This window comes from Chinchilla lanigera, unplaced genomic scaffold (assembly GCF_000276665.1).
Source record: "Chinchilla lanigera isolate Chin_1 unplaced genomic scaffold, ChiLan1.0 scaffold00023, whole genome shotgun sequence".
NCBI classification, from domain to species: domain Eukaryota; kingdom Metazoa; phylum Chordata; class Mammalia; order Rodentia; family Chinchillidae; genus Chinchilla; species Chinchilla lanigera.
The window spans coordinates 1,839,570-1,858,087 of NW_004955424.1; the positions used below are offsets into that span (position 1 = coordinate 1,839,570).

General features: G+C 55.8%; 1 protein-coding gene across 4 annotated transcripts; it reads left to right on the plus strand.

The window, feature by feature from the left end:
* The first annotated feature begins 9,743 nt into the window (after positions 1–9,743).
* On the plus strand, positions 9,744–18,518 carry Sftpb (surfactant protein B). Of its 4 annotated transcripts, none has more exons than XM_005385415.1 (11): positions 9,744–9,854; positions 10,145–10,272; positions 10,629–10,700; positions 11,029–11,154; positions 11,603–11,785; positions 12,006–12,095; positions 15,082–15,265; positions 15,417–15,574; positions 16,650–16,688; positions 17,175–17,252; positions 18,182–18,518. In XM_005385415.1, exons 1-10 carry the CDS (start codon positions 9,794–9,796, stop codon positions 17,232–17,234), a joined length of 1,101 nt encoding a protein of 366 aa, XP_005385472.1. In that variant the 5' UTR covers positions 9,744–9,793; the 3' UTR covers positions 17,235–17,252; positions 18,182–18,518. The 4 variants fall into 4 exon arrangements, with proteins under 4 accessions (XP_005385472.1, XP_005385474.1, XP_005385471.1 ...); XM_005385414.1 differs by having other exon boundaries at positions 9,745–9,854; positions 16,650–16,730; XM_005385416.1 differs by having other exon boundaries at positions 9,745–9,854; positions 15,151–15,265; positions 16,650–16,730.

Consider the following 18,518-nt stretch of genomic DNA (forward strand, 5'->3'; position numbering starts at 1 on the left):
ATAAACAAATAAAATGCTCGCCAAGGATATACCTCAGTGGCACGAGCACCTGCCTGGCAAGTGTAAGATTCTGAGTTTGATTCCCAGTACCAAAAACAACAACAACAAAAAAGAATGCTCATATACTTGTCTGGCAAACATGAGGCCCTGAATTCGGTTACCAGTACTGTGATGTGTTGTTAGGTATAAAGGCAAAGACAAAAAATCGCTAAGTAGAACTCTTGAAGTGAGTGGTTATTTTACCTTTCTGAGGCTGGGCATGGTGTTGCATGCCTGTAATCCCAGCACTCGGGAGGCTGAGGCAGGAGGATCGTTGCAAGTTCGAGACCATTCTGGGCTACAAAATGAGCTCAAGGACAGCCTGAATTGCATAGTGAGACCCTGTCTCAAAAAGACCAAAAAAACAAAAAAACAAAAACAAAAAAAGCTTTACCTTTCTGAATCTGATCCTTCTTACCTGCAAGATAGAAATAACAGCACGGGGCCATGGGACTGCAGTGAGAATGAAAGCAGCGTGGCAGGCAGGAAGCTCCAGGTAAAGGGCACATACTGCCTGTCTGGGAAGCACGACGAAATTCTCTCTTGGTGACTATCAGAGACCCCTGCTGTGGGTTCCCGTCTCCTGCCAAGCGCTGTGGCGTGCAGCAAGAATAGAGAGCAAGAGCCAAAATAGCGGCGCAGCAGGGATCTGGGATGACCAGTCGTTTTGGGGAACAAAAGGCCACAGGGCAGCCACAACCTCGGTATTTAGTGATTACATCTGTGTCAAGGACAATGTGTGAAGGGCAGTGGGTGATTCCGGGAACAGTAATGACGACTACGGTGGGGGTGGGCTAGAGAGAAGAACAACACATGCTTGCAAGGATAGGCGGGGTAGTGAGCAAGCTTTAGTTTCCCCGGGTGCTTTATTGTCCTCAGCAGGTCTTATCTTGCTCTGTGAGCACCACGGCAGTCAGCCCTACTGCTTCCAGCTGTGACCACAAAAGAACAGGGAGTTTCCACATTCCAGTCTGGCTCAAAGGGAAGGACAAGGACGGCCTTGGGCGTCCCCTACACTTAATGTATAATCTGCAGTCCCCAATAGATACCCCTTTCTGTTTATTTGACTGCAGAAGTCGAATCAGAGTGAGCTATGGCTTCAGAGTCTCTAAACGCCGGTGGGTCTGAGCTCCACAGCGGACAGCATCCTAGCTTCCTGTGCGGTCTTCCCCTGCCCCAGGCAGCCACAGCCAGCCGGTCACCTTCCTTTTCTCAATCTGGGCCTGATCAAGGAGGAATAGTAGCCGGGCACGGTGGTGCACACCTATAATCCTAGCACTCAGGAGGCTCAGGCAGGAGGACTGTTGCAAGTTCGAGGCCAGCCTCAGCTACAGAGTGAGCTCAAGGCCAGCCTGAACTGCATAGCAAGACAGTGTCTCAAAAAGACAAAAAGAAGGTATAATAGCAAATGCCTTGCCCATAATCCTAGCACTCTGGAAGGCTGAGGCAGGAGGAACACGAGTCCAAGACTGGCCTGGGCAATTTAGTAACTTAGCAAGACCCTGTCTCAAATTTTTAAAATTAAAAAAGGGCTGGTGATGAAGTTCAGTGAGAAGGCCTTAGGTTCAATCGCTGGTACCACAGAAGAAGGAGGGGGAGGAGAAGGGGGAGTGAAGGGGAGGAGGAAGAAAAGAAAAAATTATCTAAGTCTGGTTTGTTTTATTTTGTTAGTTTAAAGAGAATAATAAAAAAAGAACAATAGCAAAATACCAACAAAAACAAAGCAAAGCAAAAACAATAAAAATGATACAGGTTTTCAGAACAAAATGATAGGAGTTTACAGTGGTTATTGGGGCTGGGGATATAGCTCAGTGGTAGAACTCTTGCTTTACATGCATGAGGCCCTGGGTTTGAGCCCTAGCACCACAAAAGCAAAACAAACAAACAAAAAACCCCAAACAAACACAAAAGGAAGTAAAGGTATACGGTGAAGACAAAAAAATTAGTGAAGATAAAATAATTATTATTTAAAAAGTGGTTATTATATTACATATTGCTATCTTCAAAGAAGTTGCTCAGATTACCAAATGTGAGAATGCAAGGTTGATCAAACTATGTCATTTTGTTTGAGACAGGCTCACTACATAGTCCAGGCTGGCCTTGAACTCACCGTGTAGCCAGGCTGGGCTCAAATTTGTAGCAATCTTTTTTTTTTTTTTTTTTTTTGTCTTTTTGAGACAGAGTCACGCTGTGCAGTTCAGGCTGGCCTTAAGCTCACTTTGTAGCCCAGGCTGGTCTCGAACTCTCAATGATCCTCCTACCTCAGCCTCCCCAGTGCAGCAATCTTCTTGCGTCAGCCTTCTGAGTGCTGGGATTACAAGTGTGTGCTCCCATGCCCATAGGAACCAGGCTGATAAGCCTTTCTCCTCTCTGTGGAAATCTAATTTAGGGCCTAAACTCTCCAACTCAGCAAAATGAAATTCCAAAGACTCTTAGCCAAAAAGAAAAGGAGTTAATTACAATTTGCTAGCCTTACCCAGCATCCACTTGGCAACTTCTGATCAGAACATGGAGAATTTGGGCTCTCTTAGCAAAGTTAGGCCACCCGTTACAAAAAGGAAAAGAAAAGCCTGACAGTCACCACTATGTAAGTGTCCACCTCTGGTTTGTGCTGGGAGCACTGCAGGATGGCAGAAATGGTCACTGTGGTCAGTCCTTTTGTTTTCCCGCCCCTGCCCTTTCCAAGGTATGTGCAGAACAACCTGGTCCTGCTGTTCTGCAGACACATGTCCAGGTTATCTACCCCAAGTGACCAGGGAACCGAGGCCCCATTTCTTTGGAGAAAGACAGCATTGGGTGGTGGTACAAAGAGCAGGCTGCTAAGTTCAAACCCCAAATTGCTGGCTGGGGATATAGCTCAGCGGCACAGCGCCTGCCTAGCAAGCGCAAGGTCCTGAATTCCATTCCCAATACCAAAAAAAAAAAAAAGACAAAACCCCAAATTGTCAAGGCCATGAGACCTAACACGTGTCCTTTAACCTCTCTGGGCCTCAACCTCCCCATCTGGAAAGCTGACATCAGAGCTGATAGGTGTGAAGCATTTAGAATCGCAAGTATGGTTACCTCATCAGTCTTCCCACCGTGTCATGGCATCAGACAACAAAAGTGAATGAAGCAGCCAATTGAAGTTATGCTTGAAGAGAAGACAGGCCTTCCCCTGTTGCCCTGTAAATACACTGGGTGGAAGAAAAACTTTGAAGGCATTCTGCTTCCTGCCTAACTCTGAGGAGTTCTATGGACTTAGGAAACTGCTGAAAGTTTTTTATCTATGATAGCTAACTGTGGTGTCAACTTGAATAAGAAAGGTATCTGATTGGCTTAGCACAGCTCTGGATGTACTGGGACAATGGACTTACTGAGAGGGAAGGCCCATCCTGGGTGTGGATGCACCAGCTGAGACACCGCCTGCTAACCCTTCTTTTGTACACTTCCTACTTTGTGCACCTTATACTATGCCCCATGACATTAAAATGGTCAGTGGGGGTTTAGCGCATGGTGATGATACAAGATATCAGACATTTCCCTATTCAAAATTGTGGAGCACCACCTAGGCGACTCTCCTTGAAAGAGGAGCAGTGGCCGGGTGTGGTGGCACATGCCTGTAATCCCAGCACTCGGGAGACTGAGGCAGGAGGATCACTGTGAGTTCGAGGCCAGCCTGGGCTGCAAAGTGAGCTCAAGGCCAGCCTGAACTGCATAGCGAGACCCTGTCTCAAAAAAAAGACAAAACAAAACAAAAAAAAAAAAAAGAAAGAAAGAAAGAGGAGCAGTTACCTCTATTTTGGCTGAGCCTGATCCTATTTCCAATGTCTGATATGTACAGAGCTGGCTGGGACTTTTCCTGATCCCTTCAGTTGGCTTTCAGCAATGCATATCGGTCTAGCTGAGGTGCTGATGTAGTCTTTGAAGACGGCAGTCGTGTTTCCCTGGATCTCCTATTGTTCCCAGAGTGAGCCAGGATGAGGCGGGATGAGCCAGTGCTCCACACTGCAGATCCCTCTCTCTGCACTTGCAGAGGTGATTTCCAGCCTCCTGCCTAGCCCAGCTCATGGCACTCACCTACTTCCCACCGTTCTCACAGTCACTCATCCTCAAGCCACTCCCTTCTTCATGAATGAATAAAACTTGGGTTCAGCCTTGGGTTGAGGCATTTGTTCCAGATAGCCATCATGTGGGTGGACTTAAGACCCCTTGGCTCCCCGTAACTACAAATATGCCTTAGAGTCTATTCTCGCCGTGGGTTGCCCTGGAAGTGGTAGATTGGAACTAACCCGCTAGGATTCCAGTAACTTTCATGGGATTACAAATATAAACTTCCTGGGCCATGAGGAGGCCTGGGAAGGGCTCTCTATAGTGCATCTACATAGTGAGTTCAAGGCCAACCTGAACTACATAGCAAGCTAGGGCGCAGAATCAGCTTCTGTACCCCCAGAATCTGAGCAAAAAAGCTTGGTTCCATTAGCAAGAAAGCGGGGAAACAAGTCTTTTGATTCGGCAGGACCACGCTGGGTCTGAGGATCCGCAGTGACAGGCACATTTCCCCCCAACAGAGAATGACCAGGAAGAGGCGAGGGAAAGGGCCCTCTCTCCAGGGAGCGGAAGCAGAGGAGCTTTAACCAGACCCCTGAGCACAGGGACCTCTGACAGGTGATGGGACAGACGTCCTTGACAACATCACCCGCTCCACACCCCTTGAAAGCCTGTCTGCATTGAGACGTAAAGTCCTGGGCCTCTCCTTAGTCAGACTCTTTCTCCACCAGACACAGGCCCAGCAGCAACGCGGGAGCTGAGGTGGCCGCGTGCAGGGCTCACTTTGGGTCGGGAAAGTACGGGCTCGTGTGCTGGCACGGGCAAGGAGGAAGGGGATGGGCTGAGCCCAAACAGGTTCCTAGGGCTGCTCCAAGAGCACCACAGAGGGTGGCTGAAAGTGACAGGAGTGTCCTCCCACACACTGCTGGAGACGGAGGTCTGCAGTCACTGTCCCCAGGCCCCGGGAAGAATCTTCTTTGCCTCTTCCCAGCTTCCAGTGGTAGCTGGGACCCCCGGTGCTCCTGGCCTTGCAGCTGCCTCGCTTGTTTCTGCCTGCACTGTCACACGGCACCCGCTCTGCGTCCAAACTTCGTTCTCACAGGGACACCAGTCATCAGCTGAGGGGCCACCCTGTGAGCACACCCCAACTGGATTACACCTGCAAAGACTCTTCACAAAAAAGCTCACAGGGGTTAGGACCTCAGCACGTCTTCCAGGGGGACATAATTCAACCCACAAGAGGGAAAGAGGATGTGCAGATCAACGCCGACGACATTGCCAACTCTTCCCAACAGCTGTCCAGGACAGGTCCCGGCTGAGCTTGGGGAGACAAGGAGCAAAGGGGGCTGAGCCGGTTCCCCACAGACACTCAGGGGCCGGAGCCTGGGGCTGCCTGTGTAGGGGAAAGGTCTCTCTCTAGACAGGGAGAGCAGGCTAAGGGCCTCGTTAGGTTTCCTGGCTAATCCTGACTAGAAAGAGGGAATATTAACAAGACAAAAGGGAGAGCTGAGACGCAAAATGCCAGGTGCACTAACCAAAATAGCCATTCCTCCTCACCGACAGTAAAACGCAGGAGACCAAGTGGGAGGGGGCTGTTTATTTTAAAGGGAAACTCCTATTCAGTATATAAAAATATATACTCCTCTCTATGCGCTTAGATGTGGTCTCGCTCTAGGGTCGCTATATTAACTGCACTGGGTATGCACGTCTCCCCAGGTCTCCTTACTTAATCACTAGCTCTGAGCTACCTGGTGTTCAGGCTGTTCCTAACCAACCTAGAGGTCCCAGAGATAAGGCCCTGACAGGGACCAACTGGCAAGAGGAAGGGGATGGGCTGAGCCCAGACAGGTTCAAAGTGAGCTCAAAGTGTGCACATTGGTGACAATGCCAGGGTTAGGGTCCTGTGGCTTGGGATCCCTCAGAAGGCAGCACAGAGAGCAGATCAGATTGTGACAAGTTCCTTGTACCCACCTGAGGGGGAAAGGGCCCTTAAAATCTAACCTAAGGAGCAGGAGATGGAGGATCCATCTTTCCAGAACCCCCTGCCAACCTCTGCCGGGCAGCCGTCTTCTGCTTTTTCCTCCGCACAAATAAAGTGTCTTTCTTTCTTGAGCCCTGCACCATTCATTCCTTTTTTTTTTTTTTTTTTTTTTTTTTTTTTTTTTTTTTGTCTTTTTGAGATAGGGTCTCACTATGCAGTTCAGGCTGGCCTTGAGCTCACTTTGTAGCCCAGGCTAGCCTCGAACTCGCAGCGATCCTCCTGCCTCAGCTTCCCAAGTGCTGGGATCACAGGGGTGTGCCACCACACCCAGCTCATTCATTCTTTATTGGTGCTGAGTTTACAACCCGTAGCTGCTCACCCCAGTGGAGCAGCTGCAGTGCTCACCCCCGACAGAACACCAGCAAGCTGGAGATTTAGGGGTGGCCATTACCCCCTGTGCTGCCCCATCTCTGAACCCACAACTTAGGAAGTTTGCCTCGCTGCTTCCCCCATCAGATAAGAAGAAAGAATCCATGCGCCAGGCCATGTCCTCCTCTCTCCTGGGCCTTGGCTGGAGTGGTTCCCTCCACCTGGACCACTTTCTCTCCCACCGGCCACGTTACCATCTCCGTCCCTGTCCTCAGCTCCCCACTCAGCTGTCCCATCCTGGCTGGAGTCTCTCCTTCCCAGGCCTGGCTGGTGTCCCCATAAATTAAAGTCCACCAGGGCAGTGGCCACTGTCCTCCCTGCTCCCAGCTCACCAACCATGTTTTGGTCAGAAGAGTGAATGAGGTAAAGCTCTGCATGAACACAACACGTCAGGTCAAGGCCCCCTCCCCTGCTGTCCTCGAAAGACAAGTGTGAGAATGCCTGGGCGCAGGAACTCATTCGCCTTGGGTTTCCCACAGGCGCTGCCTCCAAAACAGAAACGATGCTCAAATAAACTCAAAAGCGAGGAGGGGAGTCCCAGGCCCAAGCACTGCCAGGGAAAAGCACCCCAAAACTCCGCAGAAAGAACAAAAAAGAATTTGCTGTCTCTTTGCACGCACAAAGGATAGAAAAGAGATTGTTAATAGAAAACCCTTGGCTGATTCTCTTCCCTGTCAGCTTCCAGCTCTCTCTGGTCTCTTACCTGGGAGCCTTGCACTGCCCAGGATCACAGAAAAACAAGATTTTCCTCCATGACGACACACTGAGGGGAGCCTTCTGCTGTAACTACCCACAAACTGATCAGACTCGCAGCCCCTAGAGAAGCTGTGGAGAGTTCTCTTTTCCTTTCTTCTTTTTTTACCCCCTTGTTCCCTCTTTTTTTAATTTCCTTTCTTTGTCAGCACTTGGGATTGAACCCAGGGCCTTCCTAGTAAGCTAATCCCTAGCCCATTTTTTTGTTGTTGTTGTTTTTTTTTGTTTTGAGACAAAGTCTTGCTAAATTACCTAGGCTGGGCTTAAACTCACCATCCTCCTGCTTCAGCCTCCCACAGGGCTGGGATTACTGGTATGTGTCACCGTGCACGTTTCTTCAGAATGTTTCTTTATTCATTTACAGTGAGAAGGTGGCAGGTGATGCCCTCCTGTCCAGACAGCTCCACAGAAGCGGTCCTGCAGCTGCACCCCATGGGAGCCCCATTCTGATCAGAGACCTTGCAGGGCACATTTGGCAGAGCACAGACCCCGGGGGCTGCCTCTGAGAGCCAGGATGCCCTCACCTCTGGCCAGGGCTGGGACAGTCCTGTCAGCAGCTGGCTGTGGGTATTTCCTTTATTTGCGCTTTTGAACGGCAGCTCTTGACAGTCTGGAGGTTCCATTTTGAGATCCAATGGAAGCCACAGACCCAGCAGCTAGAAACTCCCCTCTAGCACTGGGCTCTGCATCCTGGGAAGGGCCTGAGACAGTGCCAGGTCCCCAGCTCCCTTGCCCCTCTGGCCGGTATGCAGGAACGTGGCTTTTTCTAGCCCCGCTTGGAGCCTGTGGCTAAAGTAGAAGAGCAGCGATGATGGACACTACTCTTACACAGGGTCCCCAAATCCTGCTCCCTGTCTTCCACTCCTCTCTCCACGCCCAGCCGGCCAGCTGCAGGGAATGCAGGGAGCTCTGAGCGCTCAGAGAAGCCAAGGGATGGGCCTGGCCCCTGCATGGCTGTCTAGACCCCAGCTTCCCGACCCAAAGCGGACCTGCTCTGCACAGAGACCCGAGGAGGAAAGGAGCACAGACAGGTAAGTGGGCCTGGGGCCCGGCGGGCTCTTGTTGGATGACCCTGACCACCACAGCCCTGCTCAGCCTGTCCTGATCGCGGCCAAACCCATCACTGGGTTTCACGGCTTTGGTGCTGGGTACCAGAGCCAGCGCCTCCCGCAGGCCAAGTGCAAGCTGTGGCTCCTGCGTCCACGGGGTACTGAGTCACACAGCCACTCCAGCTCCTCTCTCCCTAGCCTTCATGCGAGTCACCGGGTTCCCGGTCTTTGGTCATATTTTTTGGGGGGTACTGGGAATTGAACTCACAGCCTCACGCTTGCCAGGCAGGCGCTGTGCCGCTGAGCTATATCCCCAGCCCCTTTGGTCACGTATTTGCACACCCTCTTGGTTAACTCCCACGCTGGCAACTGTGTCTGTCATGGTGACCAGGGCTTGAGGCCAAGAGAAACTATATTAATCCTTGAGCCGCCTTGAGTGTGTCGCTTGACCACTTGTGTCCCCGTTTGCATCGCAGGCTTCTCTCCTTCACTCCCTCCCGCTGAGCCCGGGGTGCTTCCTGCACACAGAGGCCTGGGAGCCTCCCCTAGGCGCGGGCCCCGGCGCCCATCACCAGGGTGGTGGCAGTGCCCGACTGCTCACCCCCTCCACCCCAGCAGTGCTGCCTCTGCGGGCTGTGAGTTCCGAGGCGCCCTGCCCAATGGGGACCTGGCCCGAGGGCTCTGCAGCCGCACACTACCATTCCTCCTGAACCTTCAGCTGGCCCCCAGGGGACATGGGCAGCAGCCCCTGGGTAGACCCGAGAGCCATTGGGGGCCACAGCGATTCCAGCCCTTACGTCCTCCACTCAGACTTTCAGGACACTTTGTTTTCTTCTTCCTTTCCCTAAACACTCTTCTTTATTGGGGGAGGGGTGGTTTTTGGTTTTTCTCCGGTACCGGGAATCAAACTCACAACCTTGTGCTTGCCAGGCAGGCACTTTGCCACTGAGCTAAATCCCCAGCCCCAACCTAAACACTCTTCTGACTAATATGAACTGTGGGTCCACGGAGCCAGAGATTTTTCTAAGAGAAAAGGCAAGGAGGAGGCAGGAGGTAGGAGCTCCGGGAGGGCCCTGGGTTTGTCCTTCCAGCGCTCACCCTGGATCAAAAGCCAGGCAGGAAGCTCTTAAGAGCATTGCTCAAGAGCAAAGGGGGCCAGGAGGTGTCAGGGGCTGCTAGGGGGAAATCACTCCAGCTGCTCCCCAACCCCGGCCCTGCCTCAGTGTACCTCCCACAGCCCCGAGAGCTGGGACCAAGCTCCTTGTTGGAAGGGAGCCACGAGTCCTGGCCTGTGGGAGTTAAGGTAGGGGTGAAGTGAGCTGGACAGGCCATCAGCCAGGCAGGGGAGAGGGCAGGAATATCCCTGCTGGGAAGAGGCAGGAACAAAGCACCTAGAGGGCTCTCCACCAGAAGGGCAAACACTGAGGTCAGGTGCTCCGTGGAGACTGCCCGGGCCCTCTCCCCCAGCTATAAGAGCCCCTGGCCCACGCTGGCACCCAGCTGCTGCGGCGTCATGGCCAAGTCATACCTGCTGCCCTGGCTGCTGCTGCCCCTGCTATGTGGCCCTGGTGCTGGTGAGTTGCCCCAGCCTCCCCCTCAGAGGCAACTCTGCCATGCTCTGAGCCCTGTGCCCACAGTCACCTCAGGTCTGTACAGAATGTTCTTTTCAAAGACAAGTCATGTGAGGCTCAGAGAGCTCCTGGGTTCATCCAAGGACACACAGCCAGCAGGAACTGGTGCAGAGGGAACCCAGAGCTGTCTTATGTGCTTGCATTCCCAGCAAATTGAATTTGAGGCTGGGTGAAATCAAGCTGCCAGATGTCATCTGGAGCCTGACCAAGGTTGTTCTGGCCCCAAACTTTAGCTGTCTGGACCGCCTCATCGCTGGCCTGTACCCAAGGGCCCAAGTTCTGGTGCCAAAGCCTGGAGCAAGCATTGCAGTGCAAAGCCCTAGGACACTGCCTTCAGGAAGTCTGGGGACATGTGGGAGCCGTGAGTCCCACCCAAGGGCACTGGACGGGCTCTGAGGGGGCCTGAAGGGATGGGAGCTCCCAGGGAGGACTGGGACAGGTGGGTGGGAGGAGATGGATGGAAGAGATGACACAGGATGGGATAAAGCAGGATGGACGGGATGGAATGGCTGGACTAAGATGACATCAAATGGGACAGAGTAAGACGGCTGGGATGGGCAGAATGGGATGGGCTGGGGGAGGGGTGTGGTGGACGGGAGGATGGGGTGGTAGGCAGCTGCTCAAAAGCTGGATGGCCCTGTCACCGTGCCTGAGAGGGCCCCACCCCCAGAGCTGGTGCACGGCCCCACTCACGCCCCCCACCTTGGGTTCCCCCAGGATGACCTGTGCCAAGAGTGTGAGGACATCGTCCGCATCCTCACAAAGATGGCCAAGGAGGCCATTTTCCAGGTGATGAGGCCCAGATCCTGGCTGAAGTTTGGGGAACAAGAGATGAGGGACAGAGCAGAGAGGCGGGGTGAGGCCTGGGACTCCAAGCTCCCGGCCAGGCCCAGGCCCTGGGACTGAGCTCACCACACATGGTCCAGCCTGAGCGGAAGAGAGGTGCAGTAGCTGGGCTCCTGTGTCCAGCTACTGAATCCCCTGGCACTCTGAGTCCCGGTCCCAGTCTGCCCTGGCAGCAGCCCAGCATTAAGGGACAGGGGCAGGGGCAGGGGCAGGGGCAGGAGCAGGGGTAGACCTCGGAGAGGCCAGGCGAACCGTCTGCTCTCTGTCCTAGAAAACCATTCGGAAGTTCCTGGAGCGCGAGTGCGACGTCCTTCCCTTGAAGTTGCTTGTGCCCCGGTGCCGCTCTGTGCTCGAAGACTACTTCCCCCTGGTCATCGACTACTTCCAGAGCCGCATCGTGAGGGTTCCCGCCTCCCCTTCTGCCCGCCCGCCTGACCGCTAGAGCCAGTGACTCACGTGACAGCAGACACACACGCACCACAGCACCCCAGTCAGACACCCCCACCTCGCACCCCAGTTACACACACATAGCCCAGGAGCCCAAGCACCCTTCGTCCAGCCCGGCAGCCACCCGGATTGGCACCCATCAGGCGAGCAGCGCCAGCCCCAGGCACACACCTCACACTTATTCTCACACGAGTGCTCACACTCATCACACGCTTTCTTGGATACCTGCCCCAAATCCCCACAGGACCCCTCTCTGCCTTTGTCCCCCACCATAGAGCCCTAAAATGCAGCACCCTGACCTGCTCCCCGCCACTCCATGCCCAAAGACAGTGGCCCTCACCCCAGCACCCATGGGTCCCCTTGTGCCTCCCATGGCCCCTCACCTGCACCGTTCCTAGACCCCAAAGGACATCTGCCAGAACCTGGGCCTGTGCCAACCCGGGCAGCCAGAGCCGGAGCTGGAGCCAGAGCCAGGGAGGCCGGACCCTCCGCCTGGCTCGCTGCCGGAGCCTCTTCCAGACAAGCCGGTGCAGCCCAGGCTGCCGAGGGCCCTCTCAGTGTGGCCTGGGCCTCACACCCAGGTGAGGGGCCCCAGGGACCGACGGGGATCCAGAGGCTCTACGGCAGCTGGGAGCCAGGTGCTCTTGGGCCCTGGGAGGAGCAGAGCCGGAAGGGACCTGGAGCTCCGGCCTGGGCTAAATGAGGAGGGGGCGCAGGGGAGGTGGAGGCCTGGAGGTGCAGGAGGGTGGGCAGAGCACAGCTCTCCAGCGGGCCCAGCCCCTGCCTCATTCCCTCCCCCAGGAGCTCTCCGAGCAGCAGCTCCCCATCCCGCTGCCCTTCTGCTGGCTCTGCAGAACTCTGCTCAAGCGGGTCCAGGCCATGATTCCCAAGGTGAGGCGTGCAGAGGGCCCAGCTCCCCTCCCCCACTCCAGCTCCCACTGTCGGGAGGGAAGCTGCCTTCCGTTATCCTCAGCCAAGGGACCCTGAGCTCAGGCCCAGGGGTGCCAGGCCTAGAGTTCACTCAGTGAGCATGAAGGCCTGGCTGTGCAGGCACGGGGCCAGGTACCAGTGTGTGAGACCCAGTGAGCTCATCCTCAGCAGCTCAGGAGTCCCAGCGGCTCTGAAGAAAAGATGCTTTAATGTCCCCCCCCACCCCCACCCCACCCCCGGTACCGGGAATCAAACTCATGACCTTGTGCTTGCCAGGCAGGCTCTGTGCCGCTGAGCTAAATCCCCAGCCCCCTAGCTTTAATGTCTTAAAAGGAGAATTTCTGCGGGAGGATCCCCTCTCACTGCCCGAATCCAGCGTGGAGTCCAGATCTGTCATGGCCTTTACCCAGGGAGCCCCTCAGCCCTGCCCAAGTGGGTCCTGCAGGCCAGCTGGTCACTGACTGGCCAAGACTGTGCTGGGGTGGCGGGGTCGGGGCTGTTGGTTCAGTCAGTGCCTGAACAGTGGGGTCACATGGGATAAGGTGACAGACAGTGACAGGGATCAAGCCAGTAGGTCTGGGAGTCGCTGAGGAGGTAACGGTTCAGCTGAGACCTAGAGGACAGTGAGGCTGTGATAGGCCAAGGGCCCAAGCAAGGTGAGTCTGGCAGGCCTGAGGAATGGAAGGCCAGTGTGGCTACAGAGGGACAGCCAGCAGGAGAGACCAGAGAGCTGGGCCTGGCCAGGCCCTTAAGACACTGTCACAACATGTTAAGAAATGAGGGGTTTGGGGATGGGGATGTAGCTCCATGGTAGAGTGCTTGCCTAGCATGTGTGTGAGGTTCTGGATTCCATCTTTAGTCTTGAAAAAGACTTTAATTAAAAAAAAAAACTGAGCACGCTGGCATATGCCTATAATCTCAGCTACTCAGGGGGCTGAGGCAGAAGGATCTTGAGTTTAAAGCTGACCCAGGTAACACAGTGAAACTCTGCCTCAAAATAAAAAGGGGGCAGGGCTTGGGATGTAACTCAGTGATGGAGTGCTTGCTCTGCATGCAGGGTCTTATATTCGTCTCTAGTACTACAAAAAAGGAAAAGAAACAAAGAAACAAAGAGTTTTGTTCTGAATGCAGTTTACAGCTATTGCAGCATTTCAAGGAGTGGGAAGGATCACTTCCACTGTTAGCAGGACAGATTGGGCAGTTGAGGGGTGAGGAGGACTGCAGGATTGATGGGAGATTCCTGCAGGAATAGCAGAGGAGGCGTGGGGCGGGGGCAGAGCTGAGAGGGCAGACGGGATGCTGGGGGAGGTGAGCCCGGCTGAACTTGGTGACCAGTGGCCTTCAGGAGTGAGGACAGCAAACGAATCCTGATGACTCTGTAGACTCGGTCTCTGGTGGTGCCACCAGCAGAGATGGGTACTTGACATGAACCAGGCTCCAGAGGGAGGCAGAGCGTCTCTCTGGGCCGTGCTAAGCTGGACTGCCTGTGCCATACCCAAGACGAGAGAGGTCGAGTGCGGGGCTGAACACCGGGCCCTGGAGACAGGGCCAGCCCAGCAATGCCTGCTGCACAGCCCTGGCTTGGACCAGGTTGAGTGCACCCAGGGGCAGGGTGCGGACAGGTGCAGCGGGAGGCCTGGGCAAGCCAAGGGGAGCAGCCACAGAAGAGGGGTAGCCGGTGAGGTGGAGGATCACAGCGTGGCACCACAGAAGCCACGGGAAGGCCTTTGGGGAAGGGGCATTCACGTAGGCCGAAGGCGCTGACGATCAGGCAAGACGAGAGATGACCAGTGGGTGTGGCAACGGAGCCGCCGCTGGGGACCTGAGAGCTGTCTGGAGGCAGCGGTGGGGACAGAAGCTCAAATGGGAGCCAGGCGTGGTGGTGCGCACCTATAATCCCAGCACTCAGCAGGCTGAGGCAGGAGCATCACTCTGAGATCAAGGCCAACCTGGGCTACATAATGAGTTCAAGGCCAGCCTGAACTGCCTAGCAAGACCCTGTCTCAAAAACACACCAAAAAAAAAAAAAAAAAGATAGAGAACTAAATGGAGCAGCTTCTGGGAGAGTGGGAGAGGATGAGACTGCACAGCAAGTCCCGCCCACATCAGCAAGGAGCTGTCCTGGAAGGGAGCAGGAGGGGCAGTAGGACAGTGCCCTAGTGACGGCCTGGGCTTTGACATCGCAGCAGAGAGGAGGCCGGTGTGGATCAGACACAAGCCGGGTGCACCCAGTGAAATGCACCCTGAAGCGGCACGCACCGCCAAGCCCTCCTTGCCCCACCCCCGGGCACGGGGCCAGCCCGGCACACGTGGGGAGGGATAAAGGGGCAAGGAAAGACGCTCCACGCTTGCTGACTCTCTCCTGCCCTCCACCTCGGGGGCTGTGTTTGGAACTGGGGTGGCAGGGAAACTGCTGGCTTTCCCCAGAGGTGCTGAAGCCAGGGACGAGGTGGCTCCAGCAGCCAAAGGTAGGCGTCATCTGTCATCTGCTGGACGGGGGATGGAGAGGGAGCCCTGAGTCAGGAGGAGGAGGCTCAGCTGCTGCTTCCAGCTCTCGCGCAGCTGCGCCCCTTTCAGGGAGCCTGGAGGCTGGGCAGCCGGGCCTGGGTCCACTGCCAGCTACGGCAGTCACTCAGCGACTCCAGGTACGTCTGGTGTCCTCTGGTCTCCCTGGCCTTCAGTGTCCTTGTCTAAGCAGCAGGCCTCTCCCTGCTGGAGGGAAACAAGAGCAAGTATACAAAACTGCCTTGCTGAGCCAGGCCTGGTGGTGCATGCCTGTATCCCAGCATTCCAGAGGCTGAGGCAGGAGAATCACCGCCAGTTTGAGGTCGGCCTGGGCTGCCTAGTGAGACCCGGTCTCCAAAACAACCAAAGTTCCCAGCAGGTGCTGGGCACAGAGTAGAGCCTTGCGAAGGTCCCATCTGCCCTCTCTCCACCCCCGCCCCAGGGTGTGCTGGCCGTGGCTGTGGCCCAGGTGTGCCACGTGGTGCCCCTGGTGGTGGGTGGCATCTGCCAGTGCCTGGCGGAGCGCTACACAGTCCTCCTGCTGGACGCACTGATGAGCCGCATGCTGCCCCAGCTGGTGTGCGGCCTCATCCTCCGGTGCTCCATGGAGAACAGCGCTGGCCCCGGTGAGCCTGCCACCACCCACTCCTGCCCTCACCCTCAGCCTTCCCCATGCCCAACCCTCTCCCACTTCCTGCCCCTCCCTGGTGCCCTACTGTGCAGGGAGCGCAGGAATCGGACACTTCCGCAGGACAGATGCGACCCTTTTCTCTCTAGTCCTCCCCGCGCTGTCCCTGTCAGAAGAATGGCTGTCGCAGGATTCCGAGTGCCACCTCTGTGTGTCTGTGACCACCCAGGCCTGGAATAGCAGCCAGCAGGCCAGGCCCCAGGCCATGCGCCAGGCCTGCCTCAGCTCTCCATTGGACAGGCAGAAGGTGCGGGGCGGCACACGGGGATGTGGGACCCAGGGTCTGACTGTGACGGCGGGCTGGGGTAGAAAAGCTGAACTGGAGACACACAGAGCGGGCTGGACCGGAGCCCGGCCAGGCAGACAGAACAGGTCTGGACTACAGCGGGACTGTGATGGGCGACAGCTGCTGAGGGTCAGAGGTTGGTCCAGACTCAGGCTGTGGCGTCCTGAGGACCAGAGCCCTCCTTCAAGGCTGAGTTGTGGCAAATCTCAGAAGGACCTATGCTGCCCTCTCTCGGCCCCTGCTCTAAGAGGTGCTGGCCGTGGCTGAGGCCCAGGACTGCGCCCCATGATAGCCGTCCCTCCTGCTGGTGGGTGGCATACACCAGTGCCCAGTAGATACCAGGAGAAGAGTAAGCCCAGGGCCAGCTGCAGCCAAGAACAGCCTGGCCTCCTTTCCAGATTCCTAGTCCTGTCCCTGCCCTACCCTTCTCACAGTGTAACTCAGCTGGGACAAAGCCACTTACAAAAGGAGAAGGCTGGGCTTGAAGGTCCTAGAGGCCCTGCCAATACTAGGTAGGTGATAATAAACTCCCTTTTGTGAGTAAGATGGTGAGCCGAGCATGGTGCACGCCTGCAATCCCAGCACTCAGGAGGCTGAGGCAGGAGAATCACCACAAATCTGAGACCAGTCTGGGCTATGTAGTGAGTTCAAGGCCAGCCTGAACTACATAGCAAGACCATGCCTCAAAAAACAAAAAGAAAGAAAAGAAGACGAAGAAGGAAAAAGAGGAGGAGGAGAAGAGGAAGAGGGGAGGAGGGGAAGGGGGAAAGGAAGGAGAGTGTCCTGAAGAGAGCTGACTGAGTCTGAGTCTCTTCCAGGGAGACAGCTCCAATGCCCTGGCTTTTCCACGGAAACCCTGCAGCTCAGCCCCACAGGCTTGTTCAGTCTTAGTTTGAGCCAGAGTGGCTCATGGGCTGATGACTGGCCCCACACCTAGGGTCCAGAGGGAGTCCCAGAGTGACCCTGAGAGGTGGAGATGCCAGGACATCAACATAGGAAAAGCCTGAGTCCACCCACTGTGTCTGTCTTTCCTCAGTGCGAGCATTTTGTGGAGCAGTACACGCCCCAGCTGCTGGCCCTGGAGCCCAGGGCCGGTGATGCCCGTGCTGCTTGCCAGGTACCCACTCTCTAGCTGACCCTGGGACCCCCCTTGGCTCCCACAGTGCCCTGTCTGGCCCTCGGCCCTCAGGGGCCTCACTGTCAGGCCCCCACATTTTCACATAGGAGAGGCCTTGGTCACAGAGAGGTAGAGAAGCCATCACCACAGAAAGCAAAGGGAGCCCTGTGGAAGGGGAGGGATGGCCTGGCGGCCGCATACCTACAGGAGTATGGTCAGTGGGGCTGATATGGTCAGATGGGGCTGGTCAGTGTGTGCCTGGTGGGGCAGGGGACAGAGTGGCCATAGTGGGCCTAATATTCCCAAGAGGCACTAGGGGTCTCTGAGGTTACACCAAGAGTGCCCACCAGGTGGCAGGTAGAGAGCTTTCTCTCTGGGGAGCCTCTGTGTCTGCCTCAGAGCTGGAAGCAGGGAGCTGCAGCCCTAACTCCGTTCCTCCGGCAGGCCCTGGGCGTGTGTGAGGCCAGCAACCCTCTCCAGTGTTTCCAGATCCCCCAGTTCTGACGAGAGCTCAGCCTCCAGGTGAGTTCCGGCATAACTGGGGGGCAGAGAGGGACAGGTCCTTCCTGGTCAGGGTGGGAGGTGGTCCTGTTCCCAGCAGGAATGGGGGTCACTCTGAGGTCATGGCTGCACCCTGTCTCGCCCCTTCCTACCTCCTCAGGCCCAGCTCCAGGCTCCTGAGGGCCTCTGGTGGCGCCATCAGGAAAGAGCCCTTCCTTGGGCCCTGGCCCCTGCCCTCCCCTCAGAGCCTCCTCCTCACCCTGTCCCAGCCCTCTCAGCACCTGACTCAGACCCCTGGTCACCCTCCTCGCCCTTGGCACGGGCTACCTTCCTGACCGGATGTGTTCAGGCCAAGGAAGGCCTCAGGGGATATCAGATCCACTCCCCAAAGCGGTCTCCCCTCAGATGTCACGAAGAGCACTCACCTGACTCCACCTCCTGACCCCCATTTCTCCTGCCCAGACCCTCATTTTCTAGGTCAGGGTAGCATCTTAGGGTGGAGGGTTGACTCAGAGGCAGATTCCATGACCAGTGCCTGAGGGCCATGAAACAACCCCGAGACAGAGCAAGAGTGGCCTTGAAGTGGCCTGAAGAGCAAACTGGGGCCACTGCACAAATCTGCTCAGAGCCAGCCCCTAACAGGACGGTCATTTACTCATTTATTCATTCACTTTTCAAAAATTTCATGAGTGAGTCAGGCCACACCCTGGCAACCAGGGCTGTGGGTAAGAAGAAAGAGGGAGACCCAGTCCCCTCGCGCATGGCCAGGACCACCGCTTCCCTCTGAGGGGAAGGACTCAGGCCTGCCTTGGAACCCTGAGAAGCACAGTGGCTGAAGGACAGAGGCTCTGGCTCTCCTGAGCTCTCACCATCGTGGGCCCTGGCCCGCTACCCTCACCAAAAAGGAGCCTCACCATCCACACTCGCCCTTCCCTGTCCTTTCTTCACAGAACCTCACACTAGGGAGCCACGAGCCCCAGCCTGCGCCTTCAGATGTGTCAGCCCTGTCTGTCCCAGCTCCATCCACAGCCCGGCACCAGAGCCACTCTGTGCCCTGGAGAAGGAAGCAGATTCCCACACACCACAGGCAGGCCTGGCTCCCACAGCCTCTGGGCCGGCTGAGGAAAAACTGCCCGGCTCCAGCAGGATGGTGGGGAGAGGCTGGGCCCAGCCTCCCACCGACTCCATGCACTCCACAGAGGCTTTTATGGTTGTTTGCTAACACGCTTGCAAAATTCAAAACTTGAAAGAATAAAAAACGGGAACATAAAGTACCTAAAAGATAAA

Excerpts from the sequence above, each read along its gene's own strand:
- Sftpb (XM_005385414.1), top strand. The coding sequence starts at position 9,794 with ATGGCCAAGTCATACCTGCTGCCCTGGCTGCTGCTGCCCCTGCTATGT. Across the intron at positions 9,855-10,144 it reads GCTATGTGGCCCTGGTGCTG|CTGTCTGGACCGCCTCATCG; the intron begins GTGAGTTGCCCC and ends CCCAAACTTTAG. Across the intron at positions 10,701-11,028 it reads CCAAGGAGGCCATTTTCCAG|AAAACCATTCGGAAGTTCCT; the intron begins GTGATGAGGCCC and ends TCTCTGTCCTAG.